The 16,227-nt window shown below is 39.0% G+C and overlaps 1 protein-coding gene and 1 long non-coding RNA gene across 2 annotated transcripts; one reads left to right on the forward strand and one right to left on the reverse strand.

Annotated features, from left to right (window-relative positions):
• Positions 1-1,511: 1,511 nt before the first annotated feature.
• CNEP1R1 (CTD nuclear envelope phosphatase 1 regulatory subunit 1) lies at positions 1,512-11,712 on the reverse strand. The gene is made up of 6 exons (XM_019731892.3): positions 11,575-11,712; positions 10,375-10,446; positions 7,977-8,050; positions 4,849-4,958; positions 4,667-4,721; positions 1,512-1,685 (listed from the first exon to the last, which is right to left on the reverse strand). The coding sequence occupies exons 1-6, from the start codon at positions 11,597-11,599 to the stop codon at positions 1,644-1,646; spliced, it is 378 nt and encodes a 125-aa protein (XP_019587451.1). The 5' UTR covers positions 11,600-11,712; the 3' UTR covers positions 1,512-1,643.
• A 239-nt stretch (positions 11,713-11,951) lies between these two features.
• On the forward strand, positions 11,952-16,227 carry LOC141567519 (uncharacterized). Its single transcript, XR_012490204.2, has 3 exons — positions 11,952-12,152; positions 12,316-12,442; positions 15,502-16,227. It is a non-coding gene; the product is annotated as an uncharacterized LOC141567519 (long non-coding RNA).

Genomic DNA, 16,227 nt, shown 5'->3' on the forward strand with positions numbered 1-16,227 from the left:
ACACTCATAGTAGGTAACTCCAAGAATTTCTAAGGACCTATAAAATCCCTCTACTCTTGGAGGAAACTGGCAATGCAAGCTTGTAAAGCACACTTTGAGAAAACCTACATTTCCTGATTAACAGCTAAATGTTATTAGACAATGATGAATAAGACATAGTGAAAGTAATCATAGGCTGATAAAGTGGGTAAGTACAATTGCTACTTGCAATTTGCTCTACTGGATAGAGTTGAAATATAAAGTATCTCATTTGGAACTAGCCTGTATCTGAAACACAGTATGTTTAAACATTTTTGTTAGAGTTAAGAGACTTACAATACACCAAGGAAAAAGTCCATTCGCTAATTATATATAAAGTATTTATTTTTTATGCACATATTTACCTACAAAATTTACAGAAAATAAAACAATGCAGAATATATAGAATACCCTCTTAAGACATCTTAGGAGCAGAGGGTTTTATTGCTACAGGTCAAAGAATAAAATTTTATACACATGAAAGCCAAGATGAACACATTTAAGTTAAATGGTAGCCTTGTTAAAATGTTTTTGTCCTGTTAGTGAATTTTCAGCTTTGTTAAACGAAATTTAAAAGACTGCTCATGAAATAATTTAAATCTTTTCAAAATCTTCTAATAAACAGGTAAAAGGCACCTCCAGATCTTTAAAATATTTACAGCAATCCCAACAGTTTAATTTTAAGGGCTATTATAGTACATGTGGCTAATATGCATACACAGTATGTCAATAACTCTCTCTAACCAGTGAGAATGGTAGACTCTGGTTCATGGCACCGCCCCCCGTTCTCCTTGTGATGGAGTGGTTGATCAATTACACCTGTGCAATACTTGTGTAACAGCATGTCTACCAAAGCATAAAATCCAATTATCTAAAACAATGACTATCAAATTCCCAGACATAATTTATAACTAAACCTGTATATTCAGAAGCCTTTGGAGTGTTCTTAAAATTATTTTTAAAAATATAAAGTAAATTTAGCATTAAATGAAAACAATGAACAGGAAAATATCACAATAGTGGCTGAAGTTCACTATCTGGTTTAATAAAAACTGTTTCTCAATACATTTCTAATTTCTTACAACATAATGGAGATGACTTTTCCTCAGTCTAAGCCCAATCTGTTTTTCCTGCATTAAGATTAAAAGAGAGGAGCGTAACTGAAAGGCACAGCTGTACAGAACGGCTGGTTTGAGAGCTGTAGGGATGGCAAGATGTTCCTGAAATACTGGTGCAGGAAAACCAAGTCCACAGAACGTTTTCCTCTTTAACATTGGCATTGATTTGCTATTTACAGTAGTTTTCAAAAATACATTATAAAAACTGGATGAGGTTCTGTTTCTAAGTTTAACTTAGCAACATACATACATACTTCATCTGCGAATATCTTCACAGGATCTGAAGTACTAAAGTGACACTAATACTGCGACACAGATAATCAAAGGTACCAAAGCACTGATAACGTGAGTCACCATCATCAAGATATCTGGGTAAATATTGCACACTTCTTGTCAGTTGTTGCTATGACCTTCACATATCCAACTATGAAAGGAATCCTTTATGGCTTTTGCTATACCACTCAGTTGAAGAAAGGCTTTCGGTCCCGTAACAGTGAGTGCAGACTGTCATTGAACATGAGGCCTAGGTTTCAAAATTAGTTTTCCTGTCTGTAAAAATAAAAAAATGAAAGTTTTTCAATACAGAATTCTAAAACCACCACCACTTAGCTATAAACCTTGAAGGGCATCTGAAGGGTATCAGAACACCTCTCTGCATATAGTCAAGATTAAGCAATTAATAGCTATGTTTTCAAAGTTTCCTTTGTGTGGAGGTTTCTTCCAAAATTTCTATTACTTTATAACACACATACACCATTTTAGTATTTGATGAATTCCCTGTCCATGGGCTATCTAAAAATCAGCCAATCAATCCATTGGATAAAATAAAATCCCAACCTGAAGAGACTAATTTATGCTCTTTCCCAAACAAACTGTATAGAACATGAATGAAACTATGTATCTGGCAAAAATATTTATTTTTCTAACATTGAATTTTAATTTCAAGTTAAAATGTAAACCAATGGTTGGAACAACAGACACTCATATGCTGCTGTTGTTCATGTAAGTGAATACAACTTTCTTGGAAGGCCAACTGTCATATTTAGCCAAAAAAAAAGTGCATACCACATAATCCAAACAATTCCTCTTCTAGGAATTTATCTGAAGAAAACTAAATGCCAGATGAAGATGTACATATAAGCGTTACTCATGCTTTCAACATTTACTGAGTGCCTCCTGTGTGCCAGGCCTTGTGTGAAATACACGGGATCCAATAATGATCTAGACAAAGTCCCTTGTCCTCATGAAGTAGAGTTCTAGTGGAGAACACACAAGTTACATAATATGGAAAGTGGAAACTGTATGTCCAACAGGGAATTAAATTACGATGCAGCCATAAAATGGGACGATGTGTAATTAAACAAAATGGAAGACCTTAAGTGAGATAACACAGATTTAAAGTCCAGGACCTCACTCATGGCTAATGTCCAATAAATGGCAGCTCTTAAATCATAACATTGAGTCAAAGGTTTGAAAAATCCATAATATACCTTTAATTTATAAAAAAGTAAATGAGAAAATATGACAAAATATAAAACATGGTGTTTATCTTTAGCTGGTAAGATTCTAGGTGGTTTTAATTAACAGATTTTTATTATCCTCTGGTCAAAAGTATTGTCAAGATACTAGTGACCTCTCGATTCTCACTTAATTTTGGTAATTGCTTGATATCTTGGTAGAACTTTGATACCAATTTTTGGTTTACTGAGGTATAATTTATATACAGTAAAATCTTGTGTACGGTCTTATAACAAATGAATGCACCCATGTAGCCACTACCCAGATTAAGCTAGAGAATTTTACTATCATCCAGAAAGTTCCTCCATGACCCTTTCTGGCCATTGGATCCCCACTCCCTACACGGACGTAACCGCTTACCATAGATTAACCTTGCCTATCTCTGGTCTTTAAATAAACGGAATCCCATGGTGTGTTCTTTTACATCTACTTTCACTCCATGTGTTTCTGAGTTTCATCTGTTACCATGTTTCAGCAATTTGTACCTTTTTATATAAAATATATAGTATTCCACTGTATGACTATACTACTATTTGTCTATCCATGGTTTTAATCTATTTTATCTTTACCTTAAATTACATAAATCAGACATTAATCTCATTATAAAAACTTCAAATACAGGTAAGCTAAAGTCATTGTCTGCTTCTACCTCAAATTCTAGGCCCTCTTACAGAAGAACCAGTTTTAGCATGAATTCTTCCAGATGGTTTTCTATGGATTACATTCACATATATCAATAATAAAAATGTGGTGTTTCTAACATGCTGAAATATATGAAGGTACAATGTATCACCTGGGATTTGTTTCAACATAATCCGATGAGGGCAAGGGCACATGAAATGAGTCCAGCCGTGAGCTGATGGCTGTTGACACTGGAGAATGGATACATGGGAGTTCATTACATTCTTCTTTTTACTTTTTTATGTTTGGAAATTTTCCTAATTAAAACTTAAAAACAAATGGTACCAAACTCAGCACAGTTTGGTAATTTCCTTTTTGCACTTAACATTATGTCGTGAAGGTCTTTCTATGTCCCTATTTACAGACTGACTTCTGGTTTCCTAAGATGTGGCTATAGTCAGCCTATTTTAACATTCCCCTGCTGAGAGGCATAAAAATTGTTTCCATTTTTTCACTACTGCAAAGGAAGTCACAGTAACAACTTTGTACTTGCCTCCTTGTGTGCGTGTGTGGTGGTTCCCCAGGGTAGATGAAGAGGAGAATGGTAGGGTTGTGAGGCATGCACATTTTACATTTTGTAAGAATGATAAAAACTGCCCTCCGAAATGGCTGTACCAATGTGTATTCCCAACGAGTAGTGTATGGGTGAATCCATTCCACCACAGTGCTGGGATCATCCAAGTGTGTCATTTCTGCCAGTCTGACAGGTGAAACAAATGGAAATGAAAAGAGGACTTCCAGAATTGCTTCAGAAAGTGGCAACAACGATGGGGTGTGTTTGAAGCGAGGGGGAGTATTCTGAGGGGGATTAATGGCAATGTATCTTTTACTGTAATAATTTTTTAAAAAACATTCACCATAGTTTTTGATCACACCTTGTACGTGATCAACTTTTAAAAACACAGCAGGTTTGTATATCCATAGTCCATCAATTAATCTATGACTATTCAGGATCCCACATACAAAATACCATCAGAAAAATAATAGTTTACAAAATCAACATCCAACTGAGCCATTTTGGGCGAATAATGAACACTGTATTTCATCAAATTTAAGATGGCTTCAATTATAAGATTTATCATGATTTTATGTCATTAAGAAAAATTAAACTGTCAGCTCTACCTATTTAATTGTAAGACACCACTGATTATTAGAAAAATCTCAATTTCAGAGATGTTAAAAAAGTGCTTAAAATCAATGCTATAAGGAATATTCCCACTATTAATTACATGGAGACAACTTATTGTTTGTACAAAATGCCTGTTTTACTTAAACTAAAACATTTCAGTCATTTCACACGTCTATAATTTCCTAGTAAAAAAAATACTTACATCATCACAAGACATATTGTACTCTGCTAATACAGTTCGACACCGAGCGGCTATACTGAATGAATGGGGTCAAAGGAAAATTTATCATTTCAAGAGTCATCTTTTAAACAACACACCTAGATCATCGAGAAGGTGCTTTAACTTAGTTCAGAGAATAAAACTCAATTCGTGGTAAAGGATACATTGATGGTGCAACTACTCTCTTGTGTATTCCAGCAAAGAACAAGCCTATTAGAGTGATACAGCTAATGGTGAAAAACGGATGGTTCCATAATGATGTAAAGAAGGACACCTGTAAAGGAAGAGTTTGAAATATAAAAATGTTAAAAATCTTAAAACAATACTGATTCCTACCCTCCCCATTCATGCATAAAGATATGTAACAGTTTAATCATCGAAAATATGAGGATTTGAAGACTTCCAATAATCCTATTTCTCCGTATTGCTATGCTATAAAAATATGTAATGTACATTTTATATCTTCAGTGTAGCGAGACAATACAGCAACATTCCCTCCATTCATTCATTCCTATAATCAAAAACCACCCTACCAAAACTATGCACCGAACCCTTCCCAGGGAGAAGCGATTTGAAAAGCACAAGACTAAGGTCCACAAGCGCAGGGCTGTCACCCTGTGCACTGCTGTTCTCCCAACATCTGAAGTAGCACTTGGCAAACACAGGTGCTCGATAAATACTGTGCAATAAAAATGAGGTCTCTGGTCTCAATGAAAACACAAGTCAAACATGATCTAGCTACCCTCCCTGTTAAAAAGCTTCCTTAAGAGAGCTGGGCAAACTCTGCCACGCATCACCTGGTCCCAGTCGAATCATCTCATGCCCAACTTGCACAGATGCTAGCCTACTTGTCTCCTCTCCGCCTGGCTAACTCCTACACGCCCATAAGACTCAGCTCTAGCATCAGCCTTCCTCTGTGCAGAAGCCAATGAGTTTTGTTTTGAAGCCACTGAGATTTAGACAGCCACAGGACATTCAAGCAGGGAAGACAATAGGTAGCTATCCACAAAGAACTAGAGTTCAAGAGAAAAGAAGGGCTAATTTCAGATCTGGGCATAATCAGATGATGGCAGAAAACACGATACTAACTAACCATATGTAAAGGGACACGGGCCTAAGATCCAGGATTGGAACAAGAACAGGCATTGAAGCCAGGCTAGTGGCGAACAGGAGATTAAAGGAGAGAAGACAAGTATTTAGAGTCTGGAAAAAGAAATCAAAAGGACTAGAAACTAAGTGGGAGCCACAGAATCAAACTACGGGGCTCTGCACTGCACCGTCATACCAAGAGATGCGTGGTGTTTCAAGATTGAGAGCTAAACTTATACATTTGTCAAAAGAAAGGAGAGGCTAGAAACATCAGGAGGGAAGCAGCTCCCAGAAGAATGAGATCCTGAAGATTAGTATTCCAGAGGCATGGCTCCTTAGAACCTTCGAGGACAGTTTAACCCCACGGCCTCGCTGTTTTACGCAGCTCGTACAACGCTAGCCCACAGTGTTTTATGTCTTAATTTGAACTAGATCAGCCACTACCAGCTTTCTTTCCTCCGTGGCAATAATCACCTACATCCAAACAGCAGTTTCCCCTTTCGATCAAGTGTTCATGTACTTTCCTGTTTGCCATCCTCTCACCTGGGGTCCTTCCAGCTAGCCATTGGCTTTTGAGTTTGCAACTCCTGCTACAGACACAATTGCTGCTGAAAACTCTCATCAGGTTTGAGGTTATTAAATACTAAAATATAGAGAGCCAAGCCTTAGGCTAATAGTTATATTCTCACCTAATTTAGAAAATCATATTAACTACAGAGTTTTGGGCCTATTTCAAATTACATTTAATTCTGTGTTTTATTAAGATCTCAAGTAGCTGAAATCAGCTTACATTTTTCCCAATTAGAAGTCAGATTCATTTCCCAAGACAGACCTTTTCAATCTTCTTCCCAGCTTCCTTCACTCTTCCCCTAAAGATGAGTACCAAGAGCAGCCTTAAGATCAGATTTTTATAAATGAACACACAGGAGAGTTTCCAACCTGCCACAAAAACCCCTCTATTAACATAAAATTCCATCACCAACCTCCCCTGCTTCCTATCCTTTTATGTTTCCACGCTAGTGGATAAAGTCAGGGAGACTGCATGCTAAATAAACCCCTGGCTGTCTGAATTGCCATTTAGACTGCTGACAAAGCCTTACTATTAGGCTTTCCTCCTATATAACCTCAAAAGTGATAAATAAAGCCACTGGAAGTAGCCTACCTAGTTAAAAGGGGGGGAGGGGAAGTGGAGGTAAGATTTGTGAAAATTACATCATTACCTAAATAAAGCTGCACTGGGCTGCGTGGGGACCGTCACTAACAAACTGGAGACTACTGGTTCTCTAATAAAAAAAGCCCGAGTATGAAATTAAGACATAGTTAGCAGAAAGAGGTAGCAATCTGAGAAACATGCTATCAGCTTTCACCAAAGGACGCTTCAAGAAATAAGATTATGAAATCTGTTATTGCATTTGGTATAGGATATTCTTCGATAGTGCCCAATGGGAAATCTCTCGGTGGTTCTTATATTAAACTTCTGGCTGGAAATTTCTGTTAGAGATAAATGCTAAAGGGAGAAAAGCTTTGCTAACTTAAAGAACTTATACATGTGTTCTCTTCACAGACACTGAACACCACAGATCTGGCTGTGACTTTACTGACTAGGAAACTCAGAGACTAATCTAGGACTCAATTCTGGCAGCTGTGCTGGCCCACCTGGCCTCTAACATCAGTGACCCGGTTTCCTTCCTGGTGTTGACCTCCTAGTCCAATTAGTTTTTTTCTAATCCTGACTTATTATTACATTTATATTTTGCTATTTTACCATATGTTTCCTGCAAAGTCATTTCAAATGTTTTATGGGATGAGGAAGGGTATTAACAAAGACAACTCATAGAAGAAAATGTTTTCTAATTTTTAAAAGCTGGCACTGAGGACACTAAATGAACAAAGCTGAACAAAGACAATGTATACACTGAAATATATAATAACATGTGCACGAGATATGTAAAGCTGCACACGAGTTCAGGACTGACTGAGAATATAAGTGGTGTAACATTTCTTAGACCCCGTTTCCTGTAAAGATAGTTAATCCAGCAGCCAAAGTTGTTCTTAAGCAAATTAATATGTCACATTTTTAATATGATTAATATCACTATTAGTAGTAATAGGTAGCACTTGAATAATACTTTATAATGAACAAAACACTGCTATATCCAGTATCTCATTTTATCTATTAAATATTTTAAATCAAAACTTCTACCTTTTGTGTCTCAGGATCTATTAACCAGTTCCAGGCACCGGTAGCTGTACAGACAGAGACCACTATAAGAAGCACTGATGAAAGATAAACACGAAATTAGTAAGGAAACAAGCTCTTAATATTCGATACTACTACCACTGCTTCCTAATAAATGACAGCCAAAGGATGCAGCACTTTACCATGTTTCCCTGAAAATAAGCCCCAGTAAGATCGTCAACCAGATGGATGCATTTAGTACGTTATGACGATGTTCCAGAAGAAGATGACGTGACTGTATTTAAATAAAAGTAGACTGTTGTCCATGAAAAAATAAGACTTCCCCTGAAAATACGCCCTAATACATCTTTTGGAGCAAAAATTAACATAAGACCCGATCTTATTTTCGGGGAAACACAATGTTAAATGAAAAATGCACTTGACTCAGGAATTAGGAGACCTGCTTGTTGTAATTAAGGATACTGTCCCCCTTCTTACTTTAGTCAGAACTTATGAAGATTAGTGAAATTAAAAGCAGTAAGAACCAAGATGGTTAAACTTGAATATAAGATTCTATGTTATGTAACTTTCAATGTGCCTTGTGCTGATATCACAGATCTTGTAAATTAAAAAAAAAAAAAAAAAACAACCTCTCATTTTCTAACGTAAACAAACCACACAAAGACTCCTTTATGAATGCACTGAGATTTCTGACTAAGAGATTTTGCCTTGCAGTTAACTGCCTACTCTTCAATTAAACAAAAGTCAGTGTTAGAAAGTGTGGATGGAACACACCAATCAGTATTAGATTTTCTCTAAGGGACTTAAAGGAAAGTCGGGATAGAGACTACTAATAGCAGATCTTAGAAAACATTTCTTTATCCCCCCTAACCTAGAATTATTTTAAAAATTCTGAATAGATCATAAGTAAAATTTAAGAATGGCATTTCTAAGAAAATAAAAATAAAAAGGCACCAAGACCTACTTAATACTCTGATCAAGACAGTTACTATCTTTCATTTGGGATGCCCACATTTTTAAAATGCAGAGATCAAGCTTCAAAGAGCAATAGAAATATAGAAAAACCTTAATTATCTAGAATTCTTGGTGATGTACTTTTAGAAGAGGCAAATCACAGAAAAATATCTCATTTTAGGTGTTTAGTAACAGAATCAAACTTTCAAAATTATGTCTGAGCTCAGAATAAACTCAATTTCCTATAATTCTTTATTTCCAATAAAAGATATACTACAGTACAGTTTTTTCCATTTTTTTTTTTTTTTTTTTTTTAAGTGAAGCAAAAGCAAACCCACTAGAAGGGACCTCACACACCTCCTTTTTCCTGTACATTAAGCTTGCTTATGTCATTAACATGCAAGCACTGAGACCATGAACCAGAGAAAGTAAAGTGTGTTCACTATCTTACATTTTCTAAGCTAGAACAGCATGATGTACATTTTAAAAGATTCTCAAGTAGCAGTGAAAAAAGGTTTTGGGGGTAATCCCTAGGTAAACTAGAGAACCTGAGGAAATTGTTACTTGTGAATTCTGACCAATCAGAACTCTCACAGCAACGTACGATTAAAACTGTGCAAATAGATCTAATAAAATCACACGAGAAATCTTACCATAGAAAAAGACCCCCCTAACTTCACTAATGCTCTTTCGGTCCCACAAACTGAGTTACACTTTGAAATGAAGTATGTCCTTGATGTGTGCTGCTGTACTTCTTTCTTGGCAGGAATTAAATTACAACAATGAACGTCCAAGAAATTAAGACTGGTTCCAACATCAGTCAGCAAAGCATTTCGTTTACTGATGTCATCACTTGTACATTTGCATTTCCTATACATTTCCACTGGGCAGTACCCACAATTCTTTCAAATCATACTTTGTAGTACTCATGATATCTATGATTAGACAATAATAATGTAAATTTTTTTTCTACCTTAGGCTCCAAAGCAGCACAATTATGCTTTGTTAAAATCAGTGAAGGATAATTGTATAACCTTTGCAAGTATATGTTAAGTACGATCTTCCTTTACAAAACTTTATTTCAATAATTTGTAGGCAAACAGTAAAACTGCTAAACAGGCCTACTGAAAATGTTATTATATGTGTTATCAAATTTGTACCATTTGTTTAATAAAAAAGTACATCTATTTTAATGGGAAAATAAAAATTCAACCACAAAGATTGTTCTTTTAGGGTGGCCAGCTCCTTTTTAAAAAAAATTTCCTTACAACATGTTATTTATAATGTTAAATAAAATTTAAAACTATTAAAACAAAAGGAAATGTTGCGTTTTAGTAAAGCAAGCATTTGTTAATCAGATTTTCCAAAAAAGCAAATCATTGCTAGGCAGGGATAAAAGTATCAATTGTCAGTTGATTTTCCCTTAAAAACACATTCAGGCACTTACTTCTCCAACGTCCAGTGGCAGGTTGCAAACAATGAATATACTCCGTAAGTCTCCTCTCGAAAGCCTTGAGATCTACGGAAAAAGATTTCAACCTTCTAATTAGCTCCTCTTACTAGTCGGAGTCTATTAAGATGAAACGTTAGGTACTCTAACTGCTTCAGGTCTTCTAAGCAACTTACATGTGTCACTGAACTGTTTACTCCGTTTACTATGACAGCGTTAAACACTTGACAAAACATTAGGTTTCTTTAATCCCCATTTCACATATAAGGAAACTGGCCGGTTCACTTTTAGAAGCTTCATAAAATGGTATGTGGAAAATCAGCAGCAGCCTCAAGCCCGAGCCAAAAGCTGGAAATTTGGGGGTTGCAAAGAAAAGGATCTACATCAGCTCGAGTTTTAATCCTTTTGGAACCAAGAACTTCCTATGAGAACAACGTATCACCTAACATCCAAGTCTGAACGCAATTGCCCGATTCCGATTTCTAGCCCTTAGAATTAACGAGTACGTGTTTCTGTCCAGTCGTAACGGGCCGTGACCTGCTAACGGGTGGGCGTGAAAAGCCAGGACCCTCTCCTGCCTCCCAATGGGTGACAAGTGATTTTAACACTGTCAAATCCCGCTGCCTTCTGAAAGACAGGGGCGTCCGAGGCGTTCCCGCTGAAGGAGCCAGGCGGGGTATCACTTCCCCAGTCGCGTTCTTTAAACTTTAAAAGTGCGATCAAGAGGCACTTTCTTACCCCCGTGGTTATACCAGAAACCACGGCAGGAATTACGGGTACAACTCACGCGGTTCTCAGAATAAAGGAATCAGGAATACAGCTCACAAGAGTATCAGAATAAAACTACGTGACTTTGCATGCAACGATGCACGAAGCACAAATGTTTGTTTACCAATGAATAAAACACAGCCAGGGAGCGCTCCACGGTTTAAACCGCGGGGGATGAGGGGCAGCAGACGCAACGCCCCCCAGCGTCAGCAGAGGCCACACGCGCCGGAACCAGCGTCCCGCCAGGTCCGGCCAACCTTTGGCCTCTGAGCTGGACCCCGCGCCCCCCAAGCTCCCGGCCGCTTCAACCCATCGTTCGCGGCCTCCTCTCCCCGAGGCGGGGTCGCCTCGACTCCTGCCCCTCCGGAGCCCCGCCGGCTTCCGGGATGAGCCCGGGACACGGCGGCCGGTCCAAAGGGCCCACTCTACCTTCTGCCTGCTCCAGCGAGTTCATGTCGGGCGGCAGCTCCGGTCACGGCCGCGCTCCCGTCCGCATTGCAGCTCCGCGGCCCCCGCCCGGCCCGCAACGCCAACTCCCACCTCTAACCGCTCCTCTCTGCCCCTCCTTGTCGCACCGCCCCTTGCCTAGACCCGCTACGCTCATTGGGCATCTCTGTAAGACCCCACAACTAAGACGGTTTCCTATTGGTCAACTACTGCACTGGCCTCGGGGCCTAGCGTCGGACGGTCAGTCGGAGGGGCCAAGAACTGCCGGCGGCCGGGCTGGTGTTGCACTTGTGCCGCCTCCTGGCCCGGGGAGGAACTGCAACCTGTCCGAGTCGGTTCGTTCCTTCGTGTATTTCTAGTTTCCGGCTCGGTTCTTTGATTCCTCAAATATTTATTGAGCGCTCACTACCTTCCGGGTAGTGTTCTGGTCGCTGACAAGAGATACAGAAATCAGCACGTTGCCCTCCCTCTAGGACTCAAGGGGGAAATAGGTCCAGAACTAACTGGAACCCAAAATAATGGAATTACTTACAGTAGCTCTACCCTAGATATCCAACCCCGTAAGCAAGCATTTCTCCCTGGATTACTTTTTTCTTACGTCAACTTTCATAAATCATAAAGAAGGCAAAGCAAAGTACCCCAATACCTAGAGCTCTCAAAAAGTTGATAAGGCATCGACTACACTGATATGTGATTAACATGCTTTCTCGCTCATTTCCTTAGGGTCATTCATTCAAGAACTGGTCGCCGCGTGTCGTTAGGCACCGGATCGGGGAGTATCCTTATCGGCGAGATGGACAAGATTCCTGTCCTCGCAGTGGGCCGGGCACAGCAGGCGACAAGCATGCAAGTGAGTAACTAGTTTCCGGTGAGCACAGGTCTAGGAAGCGAGTGACCGCGTAACAGGACACAGCGAGACACAGGAGGGGGCGCAGGGGGTCTGCTCGGGGGTCCTCGGCGTTTCAGTCGAGAATCCCAGGGAGGATGAGCAGCAACTGGCCAGGCAAGACGAAGGCGAAGTAAATGCCAAACAGCCTTCACCGCAGCACTTTTCAAAACTTCCATTGGGGGAGACTTCCTCTGTACCAAGCCCTTTACACGTATTCTTATCCGGTTTCACCCTCTGAGAAGATACTTTTTAAATTCTGGGTCAAAACCCCCAGAGGGTGGTGAAATCCATCCAATGAACCAGGACTGCTATAAAAAAAAAAAAATAAATAAAAAAAAAATAAAATAAAAAAAAAATTTAAAAGTATCAACATCCCTGGAATTAAGCATAAGTATTGTTTCATGATCTTTTGTTTTGGTTGTGTGTGTGCAGGTGCCCGCTGTGTTCTGATCATAACGTAAATAACTGAGGGTTCCAATAACAATAATAATAATAATAATAATAAAGTTTGAAAGCCACCAAGGTAGGCATTAAGAGGCTCGTTTTACAACTGAGAAAAGCAAACGTGAGTCTGCCCAGATCTTGCAATTATTGTCGTAGCCTGGATTTAAGCCCCCAGTAAACGCTCCCTTCTGACTTCTCGCTCACTCTTCCATCTCGCCATCTCCAAGACGTATTCATCACATTTCCCTTTGGCACCCAGCAGGGCTGAGAGAATGGCTAGTGAACATCTGTTATGGGACAGGCTCTCCTGGGCTAGATGGCGGGGAGGTGAGGAGTGACACAGACTGATGAATAGGACATTGCCAAGCATTGTGGTAAGTGGGAGCTGCGCTAACTTGTCTTCAAAAGAGGCAGTTCTCTTAACTGCAGGGCTTTTGTTTTCCTGATGGGGTGTGCAAGTTTCTAGCAAGAGTTTGGGACAACAGAGGGAAGACTAAGGACTACCTCCTGGGGTTCTCCCTTTCCGTCTTTCATTTTCAGCTGTGCACAAATAAATATTGAACATGCCTTTGAAAGGGGGCACATTGTTAACCTGTCATTAGCATCTATGTGTATGGATCATGGGGCTTGGGGGGGGGGTTAGTACAGGAGAAGGAGAGAAAAATAGAGCCTTAAGTCAGGTTACGAAATTTGGAACCTGAAGTAATGGGGAGACCAAAGGATATAGATTTGTAGAAACATGCTATGGATGAGATTTGGCGAGGAGAAGATAGTCAACAAGTATTTAAGGAATACGTGTTCCAGGCACTGGGATATGAGCCGAGAATGCAAAACTCTTTCATTCTTGCCCTCTGTAAGAGGAGAGTTTGGTGAAAACACAAAGACTAAACACCAAAGTTGTTGTTGTTTTTTTAATCAAAGATTCTTAAAACGTCAGTGATGCAACGAAGGTCAGCTTTGAAGGGGGATATTGAATACAATAGCTACAGTTTGTTGTATTTTGCTAGGAGGTCTGGCACCCCACCTTTCATAGTTCATGAGTGTGATATCTCCCTTTAAACCCCACAACAACAGCTCTATGAGCCAAAGGGTATTATTAAAGCCATTTCAGAGGTGAGTCCATAGATGAGTTGGTCAACCTCAAACCCTGTAGCTGGAGTTATTGTTGCTTCTCTCTCTCTCTCTCTCTCTCTCCCTCCCTCCCTCCAGCATGGTATATCACATTAGTTAGCATCTTCTGTTGGCTCTACTCTCAACGTATATTTAAAACTTAATCACTTCTCACCACTTCCACTGCTACCACTCTGGTCCAAAACACCATATAACCTGGATTTACTGCCATGGTCTCTTAGTGGGCTGCTTCCACCCTTGCTCCAAACAGTGGTTTGTAAAAACACTAAGAGATCACAGTATTCTTATGCTCAGAACTTTCCAACGGCTCCTCAAAGTGGCTACAACAGTGATCCTTCATCCTACCTCATGGCTAGATCTTCTAAAACACCTTTTACAGCCATAGGCTCCTCACGTGTTTTTAAAGTTACATCTGAAATTTTCATCACGGGTTTGAGTACTTGTAAAAGATGTCATTTCTGGTATATTGTAGATATTGACGTTTGTAAATAAACTGTTGTATCACTCTTTTAAATGTATTCAATGGAACCTACATACCATGGCAGTGTGACACTCACCATCACCCCTTTAAACATGCATGACTATCTCTTATGAACGCACACACAGAACTCTCAAAAATATTAGCAAATATAAAAAGGATTATACAACATGATGAAGTGTGATTTATCCCAGGAATGCAAAGTTGGTTTGGCATCCAAAAAGAATGAATGGAATATGTCATATCAATGGAATAAAGGACAAAAACCACGTGATGTGATGAGGGTGTTGGGAAATCGGAGCACTCAGACATTGTCAGTAGGAATGGTGCAGTTGTAGTGGGAAATAGTCTGGCCAGTCCTAAAAAAGTTAAAAATAGAGTTACCATGTGATCCAGCAACTCCACTTCTGGGTATATACCCAAAAGAATCAAAAGCAGGGTCTCCAGGAGGTGTTTGTTCACCCATGTTCATAGCAGCATTATTTACACGAGCCAAAAGGTAGAAGCAAAACAAGTATCCATTGATGGATAAATGGATGACCAAAATGTGGCGTATACATACCATGGAATATTATTTGGCCTTAAAAAGGAAGGAAATTCAGACACCTGCTACAACATGGATGAATCTTGAGGATATTATGCTAAATGAAATAAGCCAACCATGAAAGGACAAATACTGTATGATTCCACTTATACGAGTTACCTAGAATTGTCAAATTCATAGAAACAGAGACTTGGGGTGGGGGCTGTGTACAGAGTTTCAAATGTACAAGATGAAAAGTGTTTTGGAGATGGATAGTGGTGATGGTTGCTCAACAGTGGGAATGTATTTAATGCCACTGAACTGTTTACTTAAAAATGGCTAAGATGGTAATATTATGTTACGTGTATTTTACCAAGATATAGAAAAAATTTTAATCATATAGTAATCTATCATTGAAAAATATTTTTCTTGCTCTCTCACTAGGTTCGGCCCTTCTCAGTACTGTGGAAATGTCATCTTTTGCAAGAGTTCTTACTTGGACCTTAGACCTTCTCAATTTCTGGAAAATATATCTGAGGTTTTATCCAAACTTATCAAATGAGAACTAATTTTACCTGGTACTGCTTTACTTAGAGAGAATTTGTTTCACTCAATACATTGAGAAACAATTGGGAAAATTGTAACGGTGGTAATTTAGATGCATCTTTCCCAATACTTCCTGAAAATAGAAAAGCTTTTTATCTTCCTATATACTTCAGAGATATTTTCATCCCAAACTGGAAGGTGCTGATTTAGCTTAACTTATACACACTCTTCACTATCTACGCTCATTGGCAAAGCCACTCTTTATTTTCAAACTACAATTGCCAAAATCACATGTCATTTCTGTTAGAAACCTGCCTCTTTTCAATGCAAATTCCCGTGAAAATTAGCAGGAGCCTGTATTGCTTTTATCCAAAGCGATGCTTCACTCTTAACAGAAACCTGTGCGAGACAAGAAAACCAGGCGCGGAGGATGGATTTAACATGCCTTCTTTTGTTGTTTATTGAGATATAATTGACCTATCACGTTATATTAGTTTCAGGTGCACAATGATTTGATATTGTATACATTGCAAAACGGCCACCACAATCAGTCTAATTAACATCCATCACCACACTCGGCTACAATTTTTACTCTTGTGATGAGAACTTTTAAGACCTGCTCTG

This window comes from Rhinolophus sinicus, chromosome 8 (genome assembly GCF_057876585.1).
Source record: "Rhinolophus sinicus isolate RSI-liver-muscle chromosome 8, RSI-T2T, whole genome shotgun sequence".
NCBI classification, from domain to species: domain Eukaryota; kingdom Metazoa; phylum Chordata; class Mammalia; order Chiroptera; family Rhinolophidae; genus Rhinolophus; species Rhinolophus sinicus.